The sequence below is a fragment of the Pseudomyrmex gracilis genome, unplaced genomic scaffold (assembly GCF_002006095.1).
Source record: "Pseudomyrmex gracilis isolate BER0280 unplaced genomic scaffold, ASM200609v1 scaffold_101, whole genome shotgun sequence".
Taxonomy (NCBI): domain Eukaryota; kingdom Metazoa; phylum Arthropoda; class Insecta; order Hymenoptera; family Formicidae; genus Pseudomyrmex; species Pseudomyrmex gracilis.
The window spans coordinates 288,292-306,255 of NW_018020685.1; the positions used below are offsets into that span (position 1 = coordinate 288,292).

General features: G+C 38.6%; 7 protein-coding genes across 8 annotated transcripts in view; 4 read left to right on the plus strand and 3 right to left on the minus strand.

The window, feature by feature from the left end:
- Window positions 1–1,116, minus strand: part of LOC109855884 (BUD13 homolog) — a 3,963-nt gene extending 2,847 nt beyond the window's left edge. Inside the window, exons 1-3 of the mRNA XM_020430580.1 lie at window positions 1,000–1,116; window positions 794–912; window positions 1–360 (exon numbers count right to left, since the gene is read on the minus strand). Of these exons, the coding sequence (XP_020286169.1) occupies window positions 1–360; window positions 794–906 (473 nt within the window). The 5' untranslated portion in view covers window positions 907–912; window positions 1,000–1,116. The remainder of the gene's footprint in view (window positions 361–793; window positions 913–999) is intronic.
- LOC109855877 overlaps window positions 1–17,964 on the plus strand; it is an 83,561-nt gene that overhangs the window by 51,967 nt on the left and 13,630 nt on the right. The gene's annotated exons all lie outside the window — the stretch shown is intronic.
- LOC109855888 (arrestin domain-containing protein 2) lies at window positions 1,802–5,134 on the plus strand. The gene is made up of 6 exons (XM_020430585.1): window positions 1,802–2,424; window positions 2,591–2,715; window positions 2,991–3,208; window positions 3,948–4,094; window positions 4,207–4,428; window positions 4,551–5,134. The coding sequence occupies exons 1-6, from the start codon at window positions 2,312–2,314 to the stop codon at window positions 4,740–4,742; spliced, it is 1,017 nt and encodes a 338-aa protein (XP_020286174.1). The 5' UTR covers window positions 1,802–2,311; the 3' UTR covers window positions 4,743–5,134.
- Window positions 5,211–6,547, minus strand: LOC109855894 (UPF0235 protein C15orf40 homolog). The gene is made up of 4 exons (XM_020430592.1): window positions 6,174–6,547; window positions 5,724–5,817; window positions 5,474–5,601; window positions 5,211–5,378 (listed from the first exon to the last, which is right to left on the minus strand). The coding sequence occupies exons 1-4, from the start codon at window positions 6,285–6,287 to the stop codon at window positions 5,289–5,291; spliced, it is 426 nt and encodes a 141-aa protein (XP_020286181.1). The 5' UTR covers window positions 6,288–6,547; the 3' UTR covers window positions 5,211–5,288.
- On the plus strand, window positions 5,987–7,616 carry LOC109855891 (coiled-coil domain-containing protein 124). The gene is made up of 4 exons (XM_020430589.1): window positions 5,987–6,142; window positions 6,584–6,748; window positions 6,864–7,132; window positions 7,308–7,616. The coding sequence occupies exons 2-4, from the start codon at window positions 6,590–6,592 to the stop codon at window positions 7,501–7,503; spliced, it is 624 nt and encodes a 207-aa protein (XP_020286178.1). The 5' UTR covers window positions 5,987–6,142; window positions 6,584–6,589; the 3' UTR covers window positions 7,504–7,616.
- Window positions 7,702–13,833, minus strand: LOC109855883. The gene is made up of 6 exons (XM_020430579.1): window positions 13,403–13,833; window positions 10,857–11,510; window positions 10,407–10,765; window positions 9,467–10,304; window positions 8,676–9,060; window positions 7,702–8,570 (listed from the first exon to the last, which is right to left on the minus strand). The coding sequence occupies exons 2-6, from the start codon at window positions 11,390–11,392 to the stop codon at window positions 8,439–8,441; spliced, it is 2,250 nt and encodes a 749-aa protein (XP_020286168.1). The 5' UTR covers window positions 11,393–11,510; window positions 13,403–13,833; the 3' UTR covers window positions 7,702–8,438.
- Window positions 15,498–17,364, plus strand: LOC109855890. The gene is made up of 5 exons (XM_020430588.1): window positions 15,498–15,756; window positions 16,049–16,375; window positions 16,524–16,666; window positions 16,777–16,887; window positions 17,058–17,364. Exons 1-4 carry the CDS (start codon window positions 15,525–15,527, stop codon window positions 16,864–16,866), a joined length of 792 nt encoding a protein of 263 aa, XP_020286177.1. The 5' UTR covers window positions 15,498–15,524; the 3' UTR covers window positions 16,867–16,887; window positions 17,058–17,364.

The following is a 17,964-nucleotide window of genomic DNA, read 5'->3' on the forward strand; positions in this document are numbered from 1 at the left end:
CTAAGTGGACTCAAATCCGAATCGTCGTCTTTGGGTCGTTCATGTGGACTTGGATTTCTGTTTTTAGACCGCTTAGATCTAAGTGGACTCAAATCAGAATCGTCATATTCATTCTGCTTAGCGTTTAATTCGTCATCTTGATTTCTTGTTTCTTTATCGACAGCACGATTAATGACTGTTAAATCTCCATCTTCGTTTAAAATTTTCCATCTTCTTTTGTCCGTGAAGTCAACTGGTCCACGATCATCGACTATGCCAGCAATTTGGGGAGCGTCTTCTCCGTCCAAACAAATGTCGAGTTCATCATCTTTAATAGGTCTCATATTTCTCAGGTCTATGTCGTCGTCTATAATTTTTACTCTGAAAAAAACATATTAACCTATTTTGTAATCAATCACCTATAAAACAATCCTCCTGTAAAATATTATGGAATTCTGATAATAACCGTGTTTTTTAAACTTGCATAAATAACTCGAACAAACAAGTATAACAAGAAATAAATGTTTTGTAGTTATACTTAAAGAGTTCAAAAGTTTTAAATAGTAAAAAGTATACGAACACACATCTATATAATTTTATATTCAGAATTATGATATAAATCTGACTATATGAACATGACGTGAATGTAATCACAAATTAACGTATTTTATAGTATATTGTTTGCATATAAAACAATCATTCCAAAACTTTTTATACATGTTGTGTCACATGTGTAACCTCAAAATTCAATTTAACCTTTATCTCAAAGCAAAACATTCTTTGCTTATACAAATTGAAATAGATCGTTTCTCACGTTTTTGTTCCCGTTTTGAGCTTTTTCTTCTTCTTCTTTTTCTTCTCTTCGTTAATTCCTGAAGACATATATCTCTCCAAGTATGCTTTTTGATTAATTATTTTGGTCTCCATTGCGAACTATCTTAAATTATAAATAATTACAAATTATAAATCATTTAAACACACGATATAAACAATTATATCAAAATGAGATAATATAATTACGCTTGTTTTTATTACAGATTGCAAAATAAATAATGAGAAATATATAACACTACTGTGTGCACTGACACTTGTCGCATAAGTTAGATATGCGGCCAGCTTTGTTCACTACGTGGCGCTGACAATTTTAGGTTGTTCTCTTGTGATAAATCAAGTTTGAAAGTTGTCATACCTGTTCCGCCTTCTCGTGTAAAGTTTGATTGATCATTCTTGTATACAAATTGGAGAAATAATCTGCGTGTACTAAATGAGTAAATATTTTTATAATTATTAACGTTCTAAAACTCATTTTTAATTTAATACATATATCGATACATATTTCATCAGCAGACTAATAGCGCGAAGAAAAAGCGGAAAGATGAAATTTTGTGACGTAATTGTAATTTTCAACATCTCTTATGCGATTAATATATGCGTTTTTTGTAAATAAAGATCGAAATGAAAAAAATAAGCAAAATACTATATTTTTTATAATCTTGTATTCTGATTGTCAGAATAAAAACGAAATAAAAATCTTTTTGGTAAAATTTCATGTTTTATCTCTTTTTTTTTTTTTTTACGGATAAATGTAACCTTGGCTGCTAACGCAAGAAAGAACAATGCGCAACACAAGTGTAACATGCAATACCAAAAGTAGCATCGTTGATTAGAATACTGCCATGGTCACTAGGCAGGTGAGACCAGGAGAGAGACTGGTCGGGACCGGACTGTAGAGGAATAGGAGAAGGAGGAGAAGTAAAACCCAAGCGTGTGCGGCGGAAGGTAGGGAGCGAAAGTGAGCGCGTCTCCAAGAATGGACAAGAAGGAACAAACCGCGAAACGATGACAGAAAGTTTTGAAGTGGGCAAGACGACGCACAACCTCGGTATCGCGAACTGGTAGTCACCGGACTTCCGGCAATCGTCTGCCGATAATAATTTGCGAGAGGTGCGGAAAAACGCGAACGGAACGTACCCATCGCGGTTGAGAGAAAATGCGATGAGGTGTATCGCGACGTTGCTGGTATTATCAGTTTGCTAGCACGCAGGAAAAGAGATTGCGAAAGAAAGAGAGAGAAAGAGAGAGAGAGAGAGAGAGAGAGAAAAAGAAGCGCATGCCGCGGTTACGAACGTGCTGATGCGATGCAAACTCAGTGCTTCTCACTTCGCGTCGTGAAGTAACGGATGGACGAAAGAAACACAAGGTTGTTCCCTGCGCGTTCCTTGACGCGTACTCAGTGAGCGTAAAGTCGCGGTGACGCAAACGTCCGTAAAGGATATCCCGTCATTCGCAATTAAATACGAACGAGAAGTGAATCGTTTACACCGGCGGCAGGATGACGAGGAAGCTCAGCAAGTTCCTGATACTTTTCGACAACACGAATTTACTGTATTTCCCCGGACATTTTTTGTCCGGCCGAGTTCTCATAGAACTGGACGATGAAGCTTAGTAAGTAATTAAAAAATTAAAAAATTATTCTTGACTCTCTGTAAAAAAAAAAAAAAAAAGAGAAAAGCGTAGAAGAGATCTTGTTATTAAGTGGTGAAACGCGTCAAATTGGTATGTCGAGAGCGTGTAACGCGCGATTAATAATGTTTGGAATACGTCACCGTAGCGTCTCCGGACTGCATTTCCATGTTGTGGGAGAAGGTGTAGTTCGGGTACGCAGCCAACGTGCCGAGAGGGTTTACGACAAAGAGAATTACATCGATTTTCGCATGCGGCTGCTGGGCGAACCAGGTGAATTAATTACTTCGGATCGTTGTTTTGTGCACACGCACACAATTACACGCGCCAATTAGCATTTCAAACGGCAGTGTGTTTTCAATCAAAACAAATTGTTTACACGCATCGCGTGAAAATAGCAAAACACAACTTCGTGTCTCTAAAATAAATTTCGAAGTTACACTTTACAAATTAAATAGACGACGAGAGATTATTGTTGCATCTATGTGTGCGTGTGTGTCGTAATTCTTTATGTCTCTTATGTCTTTCTTGGCGGCAATTTCGCGCAGGCGAAGGACCGTCACTGCTGTCACCGGGAATACACAGTTTTCCGTTCAAATTGGGTTTGCCGTTGGGTCTGCCCTCTACTTTCCTCGGTAAGCACGGATGGGTGCAGTATTATTGCAAAGCGGCTTTACGCGAGCCGGGTGGACTTACGCACAAAAACCAACAGGTTTTCATCGTCATGAATCCGATCGACTTGAACCTGGAGCCTCCGATATTGGCGGTGAGCATTTTATAATGATAATCGACAAAAAATTATCGTTTGCTAACTTCATTTAAAATACGCTTCAATTTTGTCGAGCTACGTGCTTTCAAGTTTAATCGCCGCACTAATGATCTGTAATTAGCAGAGAGATCACAATCAAACAGTGCAAATTTATATTCCAAAGGTAATAATGTCGAGAAGATTAAAGAAACTGTTTCGTGACATACACTAACACGCGCGCGCGATTAAACGAATATCCGATGTGCATTACCATAACCGAGTCCTAAATACTGGTCATCGACCCAAAAGTGGAAAGCGTTGCAAACATCTCGGCGAGGCGAAGATTTTGAAACAAATACGCGCGTACATCCGACGCGCACGGAAAATTGAATTTTCAAGAATAATAAAACAAGACGCCACACAACGTGTTGTTTCATTGCACTTGCGATGCAGTTGCGACACGCGCGAGCACTCCCTGCATTATAATGACTGCGTGCCGCCCATGTTATATTTGCATTTCTAGAAAAATTCACGTAAGAATGTTTCCATGTGGGCGATTGATATATTCACGAGTCGTATCATTCGCTCAGACATTGTTTATAATCACCGATATTAAACGTGTATGCAGCGAACACATTAGCGTTCGCAATTAGCTTGTTGTAAGTTGAGCTATAATTTGTGTGTCTCAATTAACTTAAATTGCTCAAAAGAAATTCTCTGCACACATACGAATAAAAATACTTTCGCTAATAAACAGCAACCCGCAAGACAAGAGATCGAACAGCGCGTGGGTGTCTCTTGCGTATCGGGCGGTCCCGTGTTCTGCAGGGTGAGCTTGGACCGAGGTGGATACGTTCCCGGGGAAACAATCGGTATTTCCGCGACTGTCAGCAATCGCAGTAAGGTACATATCAATTAACACGCCTAACAAGCGCGATATAATCAATTTTCTTAACAGTTTTCGACGAGATGCGCCAAAAGAAAGTGTGAAAGTTTTGAAAACTCGAATTAAACAGGTGACGATGAAATCGACGAAAGCATCGCTCACCGAGACGATACAGTATTTGTGTCGGGGTAAGGTGCTCGCCAGCGAGACTCGGGAGCTGGCTAGTGTCTCCAGGGGAAAAATTCGGCCTGGTGAGGGGGAGGAATGGCTGAACGAGCAAATGTACGTTCCCCCATTGCCACCGACGAATCTGAGAGGGTGTCACTTGATCAACGTTCTTTATCACGTTTATGTAAGTGATAGAAAAAGAAAACGGTATTTTTATTTCTAAGCCGCGATAACTCGATCAGATAACTTTTGCGAGGATGTTGTTCTTGAAAAGATTTGAGACGACGCAATAAATATTTTTCGTAGTTCGTTATAAGCCCAAAGAGTCTGGACAAAGAAATCAAGCTGCAGATACCAATCGTATTGGCTACGTATCCGTTGAGACCGGAAGGCGTTCCGGCTGGTACAGCGCCGTCCAAACGAGGTGCTCATTATCCATCGACGCTACCGATTTTCCGACCTTGGCTGGACGACAAAGCTTTCGAGATACAGGAATAAGAACTGACGCGCATTTCTATACATGTTGCGTATATATCATAAATAGTACCTTAATAAACAAACAGGTGCTACTTTTTTGAGATTTATATACCGTGTGTGCTCACTACGTGCGTGCAATCACTCTCGTCTAAAAATCTTCGTCGATTCCGATATTGCTAGTCACAGCAAAACTCTTGTGCAAAAATTTCAATCGGATCGATGACGATTTTTGGGGAAAAAAAATATCAGATTTGGTGCAATTATACATGTAAGTGATGAAACATTTTAATGTATGTTACATTTTATGAATATGTATATCTATAATGACAAAATGCGCGCGCTAATCGCGTCGATGATCTTTATAAAAGAAAACACATGTATAAATTGTATAATATTGTATAAAATAATTGACATATTTTATATAATTACGTGTCAAAAAAAAGAAATAACGTAAAACACATTATAAAGTATATTTTTAAGAGTGTATGAATAACATATAATATTAAGAGAAACTCTTTGATAACAAAAAACCATTTTTTTTTTTTTTATACACAATAAAGAACTTTTTCAACTTTCCATTTCACTTTTCAATTTCGCCAAAACTTGATCTGTTGTAATTCCTGATACCACAACTATTTTTTGCCGACTTCGAGATCCCTGCAAAACAAGAGATAAACAAAATTAAGTTAATTACTTCACGTACATACATATATAGGAATTAAGAAAAACTTGTAAACTTGTAGATAAAGTACCCGGTCCAACGATACATCGGATTTTCGTAAGCCAAAAATCGAAGCTAAATATTTGACGAGTTCGGCGTTGGCTTCACCTTCCGTTGGTGGAGCTGAGATTGCAATTCCTACTGCTTCGTCAGATATATCTATGAATGTTTGCTGCTTTAATAACAGTCGTATTTTCGTCAAAAAAAAAAAAAACATTTTTTCCTACTTTTTTAAAACTTTAAAAAATTCTTTTCTTATACTTGTAAATATTTTTTATTACCGGTTATATTGTTACATTTTGCTCCGGGTTTAGCCTGGATTTTTATCGCTACATTCCCGTTTTTATCTAAGACCACAGGTCCTGCAGATTGATTCTGTAAATAGGAGGACGTTAAAAAATCAATTGTGATATTTTTTGACGTTACGTTGATTGTAAATTTTATCTGAGCGCGATATTTCGTTCGATCACATTTGTGATTCGCGCGCGTTGCGCTCTGACGCGTCCCTGTGTGTGCGAGAACCCATCGCTTGCTGGTAAAGTGAGATTTAGTTGGAAAAGGTTGCCGCACGTGACTGGTCACTTTTACTCGCTTCGTCGATATGGTGTGCGCAAAGTAAAAGTGATAAAGTGTATAATAGAGAAAATGTTATATTATTTTCGCGACAGGTGATCGCGTATCTTTTAGGCGACAAAAATCGGTAAGTACGACGATATAAAGCGGTCACTTACGTTGGTAGTGGTAGCCACCTTTCGTGTCTTCTCGCTTTTCGCAGTTCGTTGTTTCGACATTTCACGCGTAACGATTAAATATCCGCATCTGCTGGTTTTAAACCGCGCGATCATGTGCCGTCGGTGTGACCGAGTTGCTTATCGTTTACTTACGAAACGGAATAAGCATATGTTCTTTTATGATTCGTAAACGCGATTATTTTTTGTAATCTTTAACCTGAGTTTCAACAGTCTACTCACTTTAATATCGCGCATGTTCAACTGTTGCCAACTCTCGGAAACATACAAGATTCTATATCTTGCCGGTATTTTTAATTAAACACATAAATGCACGAGATATTATTCCACACGCAACGTAACTTATATATGCAAGAATAAAAGAAAACGATGCGATATTTACGATGTTGTAGATCAAGATGCCGAAGAAATTTGTGGGTGAGAACAGTAAAGCTGTTGCCGCTCGGGCGAGAAAAGCGGCAGCGAAAGAAGCCGAAACTGTGAAGAAAGCGATGGAAGCCGAAGACAAGGCTTGGGAAGATAACGACAAACAGTTGTTGAAAAAGAAACAAAAACAAGTACGTATCAAGTGACTTTCAACCGATTTGAAATTACGCAAAGATAGACACGGTAATGTTTGAAAACAAAAAAAAGTTCAATGTATATTTCATAAATATATACATACTTACGCAGGAAGAACTTGAGAAAAAACGTCTGCAGCAACTGGAGAAAAAGGCCGAGGCAAAAGCTTTACTTGAAAAAGAGATGGCAACTATAAAAGTCGGTGGCAAACAACCAGCGTCCAAAGTTACCAGAGCCGAAATTGTTTCTATCACGGAAAAACGGAATCTGGTGGCTATGAAGAAGAAAGAAGACGAGAAACCGATTGAGGAAAACTTGAATAGACTAACTTTGGAAGGTGAAACGGCTCACGGTATAGATGAAGCCATATCTGTTTTAAGGTAATTTTTATTAAAACATTTTCAGTTTTCTGTAAAATATCAATATTTTCTATTAAAGTTTTTTATGTAAAACAAAATTACAGCAAAAGCCTTTGATAGAAAAACAGATGTTATGTTAACGTACTGGTTTAGATTTCTTTTCCTATATTTTATACTTTGTTTTTTTTTTTTGCAGTACAAAAGATCCCGATATTGACCGACACCCGGAGAAACGGATGAAAGCAGCGTACGCAAGTTTTGAGGAGAAAATGATGCCAATAATTAAAGAACAGAATCCCACTCTGAGGTTGAGTCAATTGAAACAAATAATTAGAAAAGAATGGATGAAATCTTCTGAAAATCCGTATAATCAAAAGTTAATGAATCGCTGATCATGAGAACAATAATAATATCGAATGCATTACATTTAATGCTATTGACTGATTTTTTTTTTTNTTAAGCTTGGTTAAATAACAATTATTGCAACGGCACATAATCAACTATACACACATTTTTTTTATTTTAAAACAAATAATTTATATTAAAAAAATACTCTATACGAGATAACGATATATATATATATATATATATTTAAATGATCTTTGGTAAAATCTATACGCTAAAAAGTCTATGTCCATTTCCTATCCATAGCCTCTATATTTAATATTTGCTGGATCACTTTGAATAACTTTTATGTGGCGGACGAAAAACTTGTTTCGAGTAAAAATTTGTCGATTTAAACGGGATGACACGAGTTTACGTATAGTTCATTTACGATATTTATATTGAATATAGTGATTCAATTAGACTAAGTGAATCTACAAGTCTCTAAAATAGAGTCATGTAAAAAATAGTATATAAATATTTATACTAAAAATTACTTTATCAAAGTTATTTCAAGGAGTGATCGAGGCAAATATGAGATTTTGTATTTATCTATACAAATCTTGGCACACACATTTCTTACGAGGCTGCACGAGTGTAATTCATCTCATCGTTCGATCGAATCAAAAGTCTTCTAAAACACCTTCGCGCGATACACGATTTTTCAGACCGCACGCGAGCATCGCGTGCAATTTGACAACTCGTTGATTATCAACTCACAATCGGTCGATTCTCGCATGCGATCTACAAGAAAACACGTTGTGTTCCGCAGCCTTTAGATAAAATATTCATAAAAAATACTTGAGTTTTTTAGTTAAAATATAGCGTTGAGTTGGATATATTACGTTTAGCTAATTGATTCACTGTTGATCGACTCATTTGATACACTTCCGGTATGATACAACAGTTCAGGCTATTATTTCTAGATTCGAATTACGTAATATCACTGTTGCCATTTCTTGTTCTTCCACAAATCGATGAAACAATGTATCATGTGATTTAGCTGTTGCGGGCACTCGGTCATTGGGCTATGACTAGCCATTGGTATAGCTTCAAGGAACGCTTTCATCATTGTCTGAAAACATTTGGAAAAAAAAAAAAAGAAAATTTAATTTATATCATTCTGCAAAACGTACGCACAAAGCTTTACGTATTTTTCGAAGTAAAGAAAAAAACTCACCCTTTCCATTTGACACTCCTGCACCAACGACACTTTATTGTCCTTCAGTCCGTGCACCAGAAGCGTCGGCGTGCAAATCTTTCTGTGAAAAGCGTAATCGCCCTGAGGCCATATCATGCCTTCCATTACGTATTTCATGTGCGAGGGCCATTGCTCCATCGATTCCTGACCGCAGTAGGGATGCTGTCGACCTCGCGCGGAATATAGAATATCCCGGTGAAGACATCCGCACATCAAAAAGGGTGCGAGAATCGCCCTGAGACAGCAATGTCCCGCGCATTCTGCGCTCGGCGGGGCCAGAGGAGTCGGGCCACCGCCCGATATTAATACAAGCTGATGAATGTTGTTGTCATATTTGCCAGCCAGCGCGGTAGCGAAGCTGCATCTGGAAAGAATTTGTACAGTTGCTGTCGCGCATGTGACGTGAGGGATTTTATAATCTATATACAGAGTACATATATTCGGGAATATCTTCTATATAATTTGCAAATATTATCTTCTGGGTGAACTATTCAGGTATCAGATAAACTTATAGGCGAGAAAGCGGTATCTAATATTCAAATATTTATTATTTACTCAAAAGAATCCAATATCTAGATCGATATAACTCAAATATTTAAATATTGATATCACAGCGGATATTTATCAGTTTTATCGAATATTGTCTAAGTAGATGTTTATTAAAAATTAATCACTAAGAAGTGAACGAGAAAACAATTTTATTTACACGGAAGAAAGAACATTTCGCGACAAAATCTTCGATAATAATAATAATAATAATAATGACTCACCCGTAATTGTGTGCCACCAAAATGCATTTTTCTCCGGGTTTAAAAGCGTAATGATGTAAAACAGCATCCAGATCCTTGAGCAGTTTGCCGAAATGATAGTCTTTGGATCTACGTGGCGCCGAGCTCATACCGTGGCCGAGCATGTCCGGAGCGATGCACGGATAACCGAGGGAGGAGAAATATCGCAGCTGATGCTCAAAGATTTCCGCCGAGGAACCGAATCCATGTAGGAACACTATGGTTGGTTTTCTGTTTCTTCGAAGAATCACCGAAGAGTCGCGAAGACTTCGTCGCGTGTTCTCTTGCGAGGAGATTCGATCGAACTCTTTTCTGTAATCTTTGAGTTCGATAGGAGGAGATTCTTTTAATTTTTCATTGGCCTTAGAACCGACTTTAGCGCCGATCTTCGATAAAATTCCGCCGTTTGGGAACGAGTCTGTGCCGTTGGTCTGAAATTCCAAACGTAGTTTCTCGAAGTTATCTGCTTTGACAATATCTTCCAATCGTTCGATTTTCCGTGAGTCAGCACCGAACGTCTTAGATGTCTCGAACTCGACTGGAGTTTCTGCAAACTCATTCGAATTGATTTCATATTCTTCTTTTTCCAAAACAGTTTTTCGCGACTGTTTCTCGGAACTATCCTCCTCCAAGTTACTCGTCGAAGAGTTTCTTCCCAATTTTTCGTCGATTATACGCAAAAGAGACTGCTCGAAACTTGGTTCTTGATCAGGAGGTTGAAACTCGATTGTCTCCACGCTGTTTATTCCGGAATCCACGCAATCCAATTGTTCCGGCGCTATGCTCTCCGTATTTGTCGGTATTCCGAGATACAAATTAGCTGTTTCACAAAAAAAAAAAAAGAAGATACAAAAATTGAAAGTGAAAAATTGTGTGTTGTACAAAAATAAAGCCCAAAGAAAACTACTTCAATGACACTTACTGTGTTTTCCGGCGGATCGATTGAAGCTAAGAGATGTTAGTTCGTCTGTGGAACCGACGAAAGCGGGATTCACATAACCCTCTCCTATCGAAACGTTGGTGAATTGCTTTTTACATTCGTTGTCTACATTCCATTGGTCCTGTGTTGTTTTATCGACCGGAAGACGGGAACAGGTGTCGACAAAAGAATCGTCTCTGTCGTTCGCGATCGCACTTCTGGATTCATCGGGCTGTGGTTTCTTCATATCAGTTTTTGTTCGTTGCCAAGTGACTTCTGAACGTTGAACATCATTCTTATCTACATCAGTTATATCCTTAACGGTGTCTTCAAGTACTTCATCCAGTAGCGTGTTGATGTACCTGACGCAATTACGATCAAATAAAATTCCTCGAAGTTTTTTTTCTTTTATTTTTATCCACCATCGTTTCCTGTTTACGTCTACAGACTTACCTTTCCAGATCCTTGACGATTTGTTGCTTTGTACTTTGTTCGAGCGGCTGGCAATTGATCTCGCCACGATCATCCGCTGTGGAGTCCTGCAATTTTTGTAGATTCTCCGAAACCGTTTGCTCCAATTCTTCGATGTCGCACGCATTTTTCTCGGCCTCGCAGAGACTCGTTCGTATGCGATTCAATTCCGCGGATATGATTCGCTCCTCGGTGGCGCTCAGCGCGCCGATCGATTGACGGAAGGAGCATCTGCAATTTCCGGACGGATGCGGTCTTCTGGTCCACCGATTGAAGAAGTTGTCGTTGATCGATTCCGGCCGGTCGACCGTCGTGCTTTCGTAATACCAGCCGCTCTTCAGGGACGGTTTGAGAACGCGCAGCGTACGTCGCGGTGCCACGATAAAGAACTCGCAGTCGGGCAGCTCGATTCTAGCTGGGCCAACTTGATTCCGGCTTTTCCAGCACTCGAAAACCTTGCCGTACCAGGGAGATCCGGTTGGTGGAGGCGGAGGTGTTTCCTCTACCTCCGTTGCCATCGTTTCTTCCTCGAAGCGGTCGTATCATAAATACATTAGGACATCTGCTTTTCGAACACCAAACACGAAACACCACACGCCACAACACCAGCATATATTATATTTCTCAGATTGTTTTCTAAAATAAGAAATTCCTCAATACAATGATTTTTTTAATGTTTTTATAAAACTGCCTGAAGCGCAAATTAGCGGAAATACCTCGACTTCAGGGAAAATTCATGTTTAACACTATTTTAATGGATATTAGTAGTTAATTAGTAGTTTTTGTTATAGCGACTAGTGTCTATTCTTAGCGAGTTGTCATAGTAAACTTAGTACGAGTTGAAACGTTCTCTCTCATACGTCTAGTCGTTACGCGTTCTCTTCGAATTACTGGTGTTTCAGTTGTGGATTGAATGTGGTTTTATTGCACAAAACTTTGTGACTTTCTCAACTTGCAACGCGCTTTTCCTCCCACTTGAGCAACATGATTTCCCCACGAAAAAAATGAAAGCGTTATCTCAACGGTCGAATAATTCGAAGCGCCGTAAACGCAAGCATAAGCGCTTAATTTCAAGCGTGTAGTATTCGTCTTGTAAATCGTTGCGTGTAAAGTTTTTTTTGTTTTTAAACAAACATGGCTTTTTAAACAAAGCCGGTTTATTTTGCAAAATAAAGCATGAGACTACGTGTGTGTTATCGCGACTACAAAAGTTTTAAACCTTTAGAAGAAACCGGAGAAGTCATTGTCAATGGCTTAACCACAACTATTTGATTATCTTTCGAATAATATGTGTATATATATGCATATATATGTACATATTATTGTATATACATACCTTTTCACACATGTATATTTGAAATATATATGTGTATATGAATACGCAGCACGTCGAACAATTTTCTTTCCGTTCGCAAATTTTGCAACACGTCGTATTTTATAGTTGAAAAGAATAAAAAAATTAAAACAAGAAAAAAACTACGAAAACTTTCCACGTTGTTGACTCTAACGCTATAAAGAAAAGTTTCGTATATTTTCGTAGATGTCTGTGATTGGCGATACTGGTCCAATCATTAAAATTGAAAAAAATGATCTGACCTTGTAATCGGCGATTTCAAAAACTTTTATAATTACACTTTATAAATACACTATTTTTTTATATTAAACAACTTTCAGTTGTTTCTCTCTTTCTCTTTCTTTGAGGGCCGGCGTGTAGCCACTGGCTCTGAATCTCTGCACGATAACTTTATATAAGATTTATATATATATATATATATATATATGTTATACAAGTTTTGGGTATAAAATATTCAAGATTTCCAAGAAAAATGTCTGGGCTCTAAAGGTAAAAATGTGTGAGAGATTCAAAACTTGCACTCACATACGCACGAAGAAGAAGTTAACAGTCTACTGCACATTCTTTTGCAACGACGTAAGTAGAGCTTATCTATCGGAACAATCTTCTAGACTAACCGCACGAGAAAAAGCGTATAATGTGCATAATATGATGATTTCACTTTTTCCGTGACGGAAAATATCGTGTTATTAGATGATGAGACATCGATAAGTTTGTTATTTCTAAACGATAAAAAAGATAAAAAAAAAAAAAAAAAAAAAACTAACGAAAGTGCAACTAGAGTACCATGGTGGTCAGAGTGGTTAATCTAGTTAAATTGGGCAAATTGTCTACGCGTAGGAGGAGGTTAAATGAATGGTGCGCGTGTAGAGCTTTTCTATATTGCAGCTTTGGAATCTTTTTCACAATCAATTTTACACATCATGTCGCTATAAATTTTCGATTTTTTTAGTTCACAAAAAAACCACAGTTTAATATCTTCAAAAATATCGCGTCTCCCAGAAGAAACAGGGGGAATAGCTTTTCTTTTTGAAATATACATCGCGAATTGTCAGATTTTTAGATTCAATATCTGCGCAACGAGATTTCTTCTTAAGTTAAGTTGCGATATCGCAGAAGAACTATATTTTAAAAGTGATAAAAAGAAATATTATTACGGAAGGGTCGGAGTTACCTTTCTCTCGAGCGAGTAACATACGCAGGATACATAACATCTGCACCTGGTCTAACGCGGAATACGTCACACTATGCACATCAAAAGATCAAAGTAGCACATAATCGGCACCGTAAAATGTTCACTCGGACTGTCGCTCAAGTCTCCTGCAACGAGTTCAGCAAATGCGTTGCGACGACGTGATACAATCGTGACGCACGATCGGTCGCGTGCTGACAGCCACTGTGTTTTCTTCGCGGAGGTGCATCAACGGCATAAGCGATGATGATGATGATGATGATCCGTCGGAACGTTGTTCGTTGTCGTAACTTGCCGCCGCGTTGACACGGACCGAATGCCGCGGCCGGGCATTGTGCATCTTTTTTTTTCGTGGGCGCTTCTCGGCCAATAAATTAAAACGACAAAATTGAGGACGGTTGATACTTGAGGCGCGCGGCACGTCGGCGGCTCATGGCGGCCATTGTGCACGTCCGAGCGCACGGACGAAGCATTCACACGCGCGCGAGAGAGAGCGAGACCGGTGGTCCCCCCTACTACCATCTGGAAGTCGTTCTTATACAGGGCGTTTAGAAAGTCCACATCGATTCATTTATTTCGTTTCTGGTAGCACAGCAGTCGAGTGGAATATCTGCAAAATGTTCATAAGTCGTACTTTATCTTAACAAGTCTCGTGACCTCGAAATTTACGAACGCCGTATTTAAAAGACGTCATTCATCGGATGTTGTCTAAGAATTTTCATGTGTCGGAGATCGCGACCAGGCCAGTCCGTACTTTAAGGCCATCCTTTGGTGACGGATCCCTTTCGGCTCTCTATGCATACGCGTAGCCCGTTAGCGGTACCTCACCCTTGAATGGAGACTTCCATGATGACCGGAAGAGACCTTATAAATCGCGCGCGCGGACGCGAGCGCGTGAAAGATTTTGTAATTGTTTGACCCATTAAAGCGACCGGCGATGTGTGACTGCCTTGAATATCAGCGAATAACTGTAATAGACCAGACCGCGGTAAGGAAAAAACCGAATATCTCGGGACGTCGGATCGATTAATACGATTTTCAGCTACAATCAGGTTACTCAAATAGCAGTTTGATCGAATACAGAAAAAAAAGAATTCTTAAAGGATATTATTTGCTCTCAACTTTGCTATCGGCGAGTGGCGCAAATAAAGAAAGCGATAACACACATCTCGATCTATCTCTACTAGATCGTGATAAGAGCGATGAGGTTGCTGACCCCATCGAAAATGGAAAAGAAATTGTAAAATGCAGTTTCTCGAAATTGTTTTTTCTCGCTCGTCTGTGAGAGCGCGATGTTTCATCGCGAAGCGCTGATTCCGATTATATATATATGATATTCCAACTAGAGAACCGAGGTAATTTCTTCCTGTGCGCATAAAAAATACAATTTCACTCGGTAGTACACACTTGCAGGATGCGATAATGGCACGTTTTGAATAAATTGTGTTTGCGGAACAAACGAGATAACGCGTTCGCAGTTTGCACATTCCAGGGAAGAAAGCTGCAGGAATGGCGGACTTCAAAACGTTCTTAACGAACGACGTGACCGAACGGATAACATGACATGTTTATTTCCTCAAAATGTAAAATATAAGTTTTGTATTTTAATTTGTATTTTTTTTTTTTTTTTTTTTGTATGGTTCATGTTTTTTGTCAACCATATATCTATTTTTGCGATTTATATAATTGTATCGCAAACATCTGATAAAAACTCAACGTAAAACTACGTTAATATTGTTTTAATTCCTACCTTCGTTACATCATACAAGCGTACAAGTGCACGACGTGTCGACTGCGAGTTTCGAATAAGATCCATGGCGGATGCGACGCGTAGTGTCCGATGCGCGCGATAAGCAGTGCAAATTTAAACGTTGCACTTTTTTTCGTTAACCAAGAGGCAGATAACAATTTACACGTTAATATATCAGCTAACATGCGACGACGTATCTTTACGAGAGCGCACGCGGTGCAAACACTTTTAAGACTTTGACAGTGCAAACACCCGAGTGGTCATTAACCCCCGGTTTGCCCCGGTAAGCGGCTTAAGGTATAAAGGGTTGCGTTGCTCATACCGCCCGATTACTTCGTTGGGAAATCTCGCGCTATGGAACTTACGCACTTGTTCGTCGTGTGTCTTTTAAGTGTGCAACTTGACACGACATTAGCGCACGATAACGCGCTGGAGAACAAACCGATCGATAAAGAAAAGATCACTGAAGACGAGCAGAAAGTGTACGATGAATGCCGGAATCCGGACTACAAAACATATGTCAAGTGTTTGATGAGACCGAAGCGGCATCATCATAACGGCCACGGAGACGAGGCGTCGGATACTGGTAGATCTCATTATCTGTCGTTCTAACAAAACAATCGAAATAAATACGGAAATTTGCATGTCGCTCGGGAAGAAAAACAGTTTTGCTTGAATAACACTATTACGCAACTGCAGCTGTCACACGATCGATTAAAAAAAAAAATGACACATCGGCGTGTATAAATTAAAACTAGTTGATCTTCAACTAACGTAACAGATGCAGTTGCGCGATTGATCGTTAATTGCAAATTGTTGCGCAACAAAAGTTTAGTTCGAGTTACACGTAAGAAAATTTGATACATAAACTTCCGCAGATGTCAGGCATTGTATGGAAACGTGTCTACAGAGGTGTGACTTCTTGGATCGCGATTGTGAGAAAAACTGTAGCCACTGCACGAAAAGGACTAAACACAGACACCAGATCATCACGGAATACGAAACGGAATGCGTATCGGGAAAATGCGGTCCGCTCGATAAAGACTTAAAAACAACTAACATAACAACAAACATCAACATTCATAATTATATTAATGCTTCTCGTCCAAATGGTAAAGGAGTAAATGGTAATGGAGGAAATGGTAATGGAGGAAATGGTAATGGAGGAAATGGTAATGGAGATAATAAAACAACAACTACACCAAGTGAGTCAAAAAGTCACCTTCTCACCTTTTCCAAGTTTCATATCTCCAATTATATACATAAAAATAACTTTAATATTCTATACTGCGCAAAAAAGCAGACATTTTAAAAATGAGATTTTGAGAACTCACGTGCAGAAATTTGCTGCAGCACCTCGGTTCCCATCGATTCCAATAATACCTCAAATTTCGCTGGTTCCGCAAATTACGTACGGGGTGGGATTCGGAGCCGCGGGTGGATGCGCGTACAATCAGTGGCTTTGCATTTATCAGGGCGGCATTGAAAGCGTACAGGTACATATTAGCGCGTGTTAAGTTATTCGAAAATATTCTATATATATTTAATCGAGGCAACGCGTAATTACGACGATTCTAACGTTTTTTTTTTTTTTTTTTTAATCAAGCCCGATTGCTCCGTATGCGGGAGTCCTGTTTTACGCTATAGGTGCGATGTGAAGTGTTACAAAACTCAGATCAACGTAACGGCTCAGTAAGGATAAGGAAATGCGTTGGTGGTAAGAAATTATTTTATACACTGACCGATTAATCTCAAAATCATCAGTATTTCTATTTAGCTATAATATACTTCGTAGAGATAATATATATTTCTACGAATTATATTATAGCTAAATAGATCTTGGTTCGTGTAATGTGAATGCAATATTACTAATTTATCTCTTTTTAGATTCTGCACAAGTAGATTTAGGAGTTCGTTGAAAGGAGGTTTGTGGAAAGGTGAAGGAAAAGCTTATCATTTATTGTTCTCATTATGTTGTTTATCTTTCAATAAGCAATGAAATGTAATAGGATAATATTATCGATCTCTTAATACTTCTCAACACAATTACGCAACCACACAAAATGTAGCTCTATATTTGTCGAGAGCAGTTACATATTGCTATTTTGAATACTTACATTGATATTCCTCTGTGAAATAAAAACGACGTTACTTTTCTTTTTATTAAAAAAAAAAAACCTATTTGATGTTTAAACACGATCTGTGTAAACTTTTGGCACCGTAACACCAAAAACTTTAATGAAAAAATACAACACCTGATATATATATATAAGAACTAATTCGCGTTCGACATCTTTTTGCGAGATGACGAGATACACAAAATATCGATTCAAAAAAACGAGATCGCGCATCATCGATCGTAGGTCGACATCGACTGCGCGTCGCGCGGATAAGCAATGTACTCGCGAATCCTTACGGACAAGCGAGTGCCAGAAGACTCCGTCAGATGTCAAGGTGAAAACAGGTGTTAGATGCGCAGAAGCGCAAACGTGCAGGTGCATCATGGTGCACCGTGAAAAACTGTGACATTATGAAGTACGTACGTGAAGGCTGTGTATAAAAGATGATGGAGTCTCTCTCTCTCTTTATCCGCGTGAACGGGAATTTAAATGCTGAAGAGAATTTAATAAAATAATCGATCATATGTATATGTAACAACATAAATTAATGCAAGACAAATTGCTTTTTTATTTTATAAAATTTTTGTTGCGCATCATATTTGTGTTACATATTACTTTCGGTATTCGGAAAAATATCAAATTTTTGCTTTCGGTCAACTCGTTGAGCAAAATAA

Coding starts and splice junctions, on each gene's coding strand:
- LOC109855888 (XM_020430585.1), top strand. CDS start 2,312: ATGACGAGGAAGCTCAGCAAGTTCCTGATACTTTTCGACAACACGAAT. Junction 3,209..3,947: donor TGGAGCCTCCGATATTGGCG/GTGAGCATTTTA, acceptor GCTAATAAACAG/CAACCCGCAAGACAAGAGAT. Junction 4,095..4,206: donor CTGTCAGCAATCGCAGTAAG/GTACATATCAAT, acceptor CGAATTAAACAG/GTGACGATGAAATCGACGAA.
- LOC109855894 (XM_020430592.1), bottom strand. CDS start 6,287: ATGATCGCGCGGTTTAAAACCAGCAGATGCGGATATTTAATCGTTACG. Junction 5,602..5,723: donor AAAATGTAACAATATAACCG/GTAATAAAAAAT, acceptor AAACATTCATAG/ATATATCTGACGAAGCAGTA. Junction 5,379..5,473: donor CCGATGTATCGTTGGACCGG/GTACTTTATCTA, acceptor CTTGTTTTGCAG/GGATCTCGAAGTCGGCAAAA.
- LOC109855891 (XM_020430589.1), top strand. CDS start 6,590: ATGCCGAAGAAATTTGTGGGTGAGAACAGTAAAGCTGTTGCCGCTCGG. Junction 6,749..6,863: donor TGAAAAAGAAACAAAAACAA/GTACGTATCAAG, acceptor ATACTTACGCAG/GAAGAACTTGAGAAAAAACG. Junction 7,133..7,307: donor GAAGCCATATCTGTTTTAAG/GTAATTTTTATT, acceptor TTTTTTTTGCAG/TACAAAAGATCCCGATATTG.
- LOC109855883 (XM_020430579.1), bottom strand. CDS start 11,392: ATGGCAACGGAGGTAGAGGAAACACCTCCGCCTCCACCAACCGGATCT. Junction 10,305..10,406: donor TCGATCCGCCGGAAAACACA/GTAAGTGTCATT, acceptor TTTGTGAAACAG/CTAATTTGTATCTCGGAATA. Junction 8,571..8,675: donor AGGAGTGTCAAATGGAAAGG/GTGAGTTTTTTT, acceptor AAATGTTTTCAG/ACAATGATGAAAGCGTTCCT.
- LOC109855890 (XM_020430588.1), top strand. CDS start 15,525: ATGGAACTTACGCACTTGTTCGTCGTGTGTCTTTTAAGTGTGCAACTT. Junction 16,376..16,523: donor TAAAACAACAACTACACCAA/GTGAGTCAAAAA, acceptor AATTTGCTGCAG/CACCTCGGTTCCCATCGATT. Junction 16,667..16,776: donor GCGGCATTGAAAGCGTACAG/GTACATATTAGC, acceptor TTTTTAATCAAG/CCCGATTGCTCCGTATGCGG.